At 35.4% G+C, this 3,127-nt stretch overlaps 1 protein-coding gene across 1 annotated transcript; it reads right to left on the bottom strand.

Annotated features, from left to right (window-relative positions):
- Positions 1-609: 609 nt before the first annotated feature.
- Positions 610-2,139, bottom strand: LOC107434188 (protein INAPERTURATE POLLEN1). Its single transcript, XM_016041138.4, has 2 exons — positions 1,958-2,139; positions 610-1,846 (listed from the first exon to the last, which is right to left on the bottom strand). Exons 1-2 carry the CDS (start codon positions 1,971-1,973, stop codon positions 1,014-1,016), a joined length of 849 nt encoding a protein of 282 aa, XP_015896624.1. The 5' UTR covers positions 1,974-2,139; the 3' UTR covers positions 610-1,013.
- Positions 2,140-3,127: the final 988 nt, after the last annotated feature.

Below are 3,127 nucleotides of genomic sequence, written 5' to 3'. Positions count from 1 at the left end.
AGATCCATTTTCAAATAGTAGAAGGCGACTCTTCCTTTTCTCTAAAACCAAAAATTAGCTAGATTTCCTCATTCAATTTGTTTTAGTTCTAAGCTTTTTACCCAAGTTTCGTATTGAAAATTCTCTACAATTTGATGTAGTCATTCCTTACATTACATTCACATTTTTTACGTGCAATTTATTATTAGTAGTTAGGATTATTTATAGCAGTGCCCTATAAACTATTGCTGAAGTTGCAAATTGACATTGAACTATGCATTTAGCAACTACGCCTCCCTAAACTTTCTAAACCACATATTTCATAAAGGCAATTGCTCGACACCGTTCACAAAATCATCGTAATAAAGCAAACCTATTTATCACCAACAATAATACGAGACACAATAAAAAAAAAAAAAAATAATAATAAAATAAACACTAGTACCAATGTCTCTTTTTAGTTCATTAATTGGATTCCTTTGTCAAAAAGAGTATGGAATATTTTCTACTTCCGTTTGAAATGGGCTCTCTCTCAAGATTGTCCCTATTCAGTTGAGAGATGACATTCTTTGCAGGAGAGGGAAAATTACCTACAGGAATTTAACTTCACAGATTGATAATTATGTCAAATAATCTAAACCCCCCATTAAATTTTATTGAATAGAGAGAGCTACTTAACGCAAGGGCTACTTTGATGCAAGAAAAAAACGAACGTTGCCAAAATGCATCATGACCGGTCTAGGCTATAATCTAAAACAAAATTAACAAGCCGACAAGTTACATGGTAGATTCAGTAAAATTTCCCATATATCAACCATTGACATTCACAAATACTATCGAGAGAAGCAAAAAATTTTTTAACCCAAAAAGAGAAAAAATATTAATTGCAACCTGAAACTGTAATTGGCTGAAACAGTGGAGTTATTTCTGCGGTTGTTCTACTCTGCTCTAGTTTGAGCTAAGAAAAGCAGAGAAAATGAAGTAACAAACAAAACCACCAATTCGATGCCATCCCATCAAACCCACATCGCATATCAAATTGCCAGGCGAGTTTGCCTACTCAGAGGTGTTTTGCAGCGTTGAAATTCTCCAAGCAATTCAGAATCCTTGAACCCAACAAGAAATTGGGAAAGCCCTTCAAGAAACAGAGCAGCCTGATAGACATTGGCGGCGCCAATTATCTCCGATATCACGCTTCTCCTGAGCCGATTAGCATCCAAAAAAACGCTGACCACCTCATCCATTTGTGCTTCCATGGGCTCTGCTACCACAGCCTTCGCCGCCTCCTTGTTCCCTCCGTCGCACTCAACCCAGTTCTTCGCAAGACTTTCTATGAACACCATCTGTGCATCCCTGGCTCGAGCCACCAGTGCCGGAACCATCAGCCTCAACCCACACTCAATCTGCTCGACCCGGTTCATCAAGATCTTCGATGGGTTCTTCCAGGCCATCACCAAATGCCAAGGCCGATCAAAAAGTTCGTAGCTTTCGCTGCATTCACCATTACCCAGATCGCCAAAACCATCATCGTCGTCTTCGTTTTCGTCGCCATCGTCGAGGAATGAGCGGAGGAGATTGGTGAAGAGGTAAGGATGGAAATCGCCGAGCCAGAGAAAGGGCTTCTCGAGGGAATTACGCCAATCAGGGTAGAGGAGCTGAGTGACGTCGTCGGAAGCGGCAAGGTCGAGCGCTTCGTAGTAGGACTGGAAATGGCTGTGGATCATTTCGACGTGGATTGAGAGCTGAGGAAGGAAGGCATCGTCCATGGAGCTTCGGAGCAGAGGAAGAAGGGAATTGTTGAGGGTGTTGAACCAGTCGGTGTAGTAATCCTTGAAGGGACGGGTGGTTTTCTTGCGGCCAAACAGACCTAAACGCAGAAGAAGATGACGATCAACCATTATTGGGTCAGAATTTTCTTGAATAAACTGAAAGAAAGAGAAAAAAAAAAAATGATGATGGGGTTTTGGGGTTTATTCACCTACGGCTTTGAGCATCTCGAACTTCTTGCAGAAGATGTGCCTTTGCTCTCGGCGTTCTTTCTTGGGTTTCTTTCCTCGTCTTCCTCTTCTCGTTCTTAGACGGAATAAGACAAAAAGTGCAGGATTCGAAGGGGGAAATTGGGAAAAATAGGTATTTTGGAGGGGAAATTGTTCAAAGGTCGTAAGGGTGGCCCTTTATAGGAAAGTGTTTGCAAAGCCAACGTAGTCCCAAAAAAGTAAATATGGACAAATTTAAAAATCTGTATTTTTTTTTGTTTTGTTTTTTTGCAATTTTAATTGCTACAGTAATATAAAAAATTTAATCGGTGATAGAATTATTTCTTTAGCTAATGAATGATCTTACTATGTTCAGCTTAAAAAAAGAAAAAAAGAAAAAAAACAATGTTAGCATAAATATGAACAATGATACTATACTATATGTATGAAAATATTTACTAAATTTATTTATTAAATGATATATGTTAAAATGTTATTAATCGACGTATTCATATAATCTAAGGGGTGTATTCAATTTGGAATTGGAAGGATTTTAAAAATGTTTAAAAGTTCAAAAGATATTCGATTTAGATTTTGAAAAAGTCTATATAAGTCCAATGATATTCAATTTATATTTTAATATATTTTATAAAAGTTCATTAAAATTTATGTGTATTCAATTAGGACTTTGTACAATTTTTTTAAAATCTAGTGATATTCAAAAAGTTATTGCTTTTAAAAAAATTTAAAAATGATGGACATTTTAGTTATTTTGGTTTAATGGATATCTGTGGAATTCCATAATAATCCATCAAATCCTTTAAAATCTATAACTTATTTTAAATCCATTAAACTCTAAATTGAGTACACCTCTTTTAATTTAAATATGGATACTTAAACATTTAAATGGAAAAATGAATAAAAATGATTAGCCAATTAAATGTTATCAAATCATCTGCCATGTCGTTTAATTAACAAATTTGATGAATATTTTGGTAAATCTAGGATTATTGAAATATTAAGAAAGCATAAATAAGATTATATATATTTTTTTCAATTGGAGGTTAATTTGGGGGGAAATGAAACTGAAGCGATATGTAAGCTAAATTAGAGAGAATATTACATAAATGTGCTTTTTATTAAGGTATCTATACCCTTCTAATTATTAAGCT

Source organism: Ziziphus jujuba, chromosome 6, assembly GCF_031755915.1.
Source record: "Ziziphus jujuba cultivar Dongzao chromosome 6, ASM3175591v1".
NCBI lineage: Eukaryota > Viridiplantae > Streptophyta > Magnoliopsida > Rosales > Rhamnaceae > Ziziphus > Ziziphus jujuba.
The sequence above is the reverse complement of the archived record's forward strand: the minus strand, read 5'-3'. Positions and strand labels throughout refer to the sequence as shown.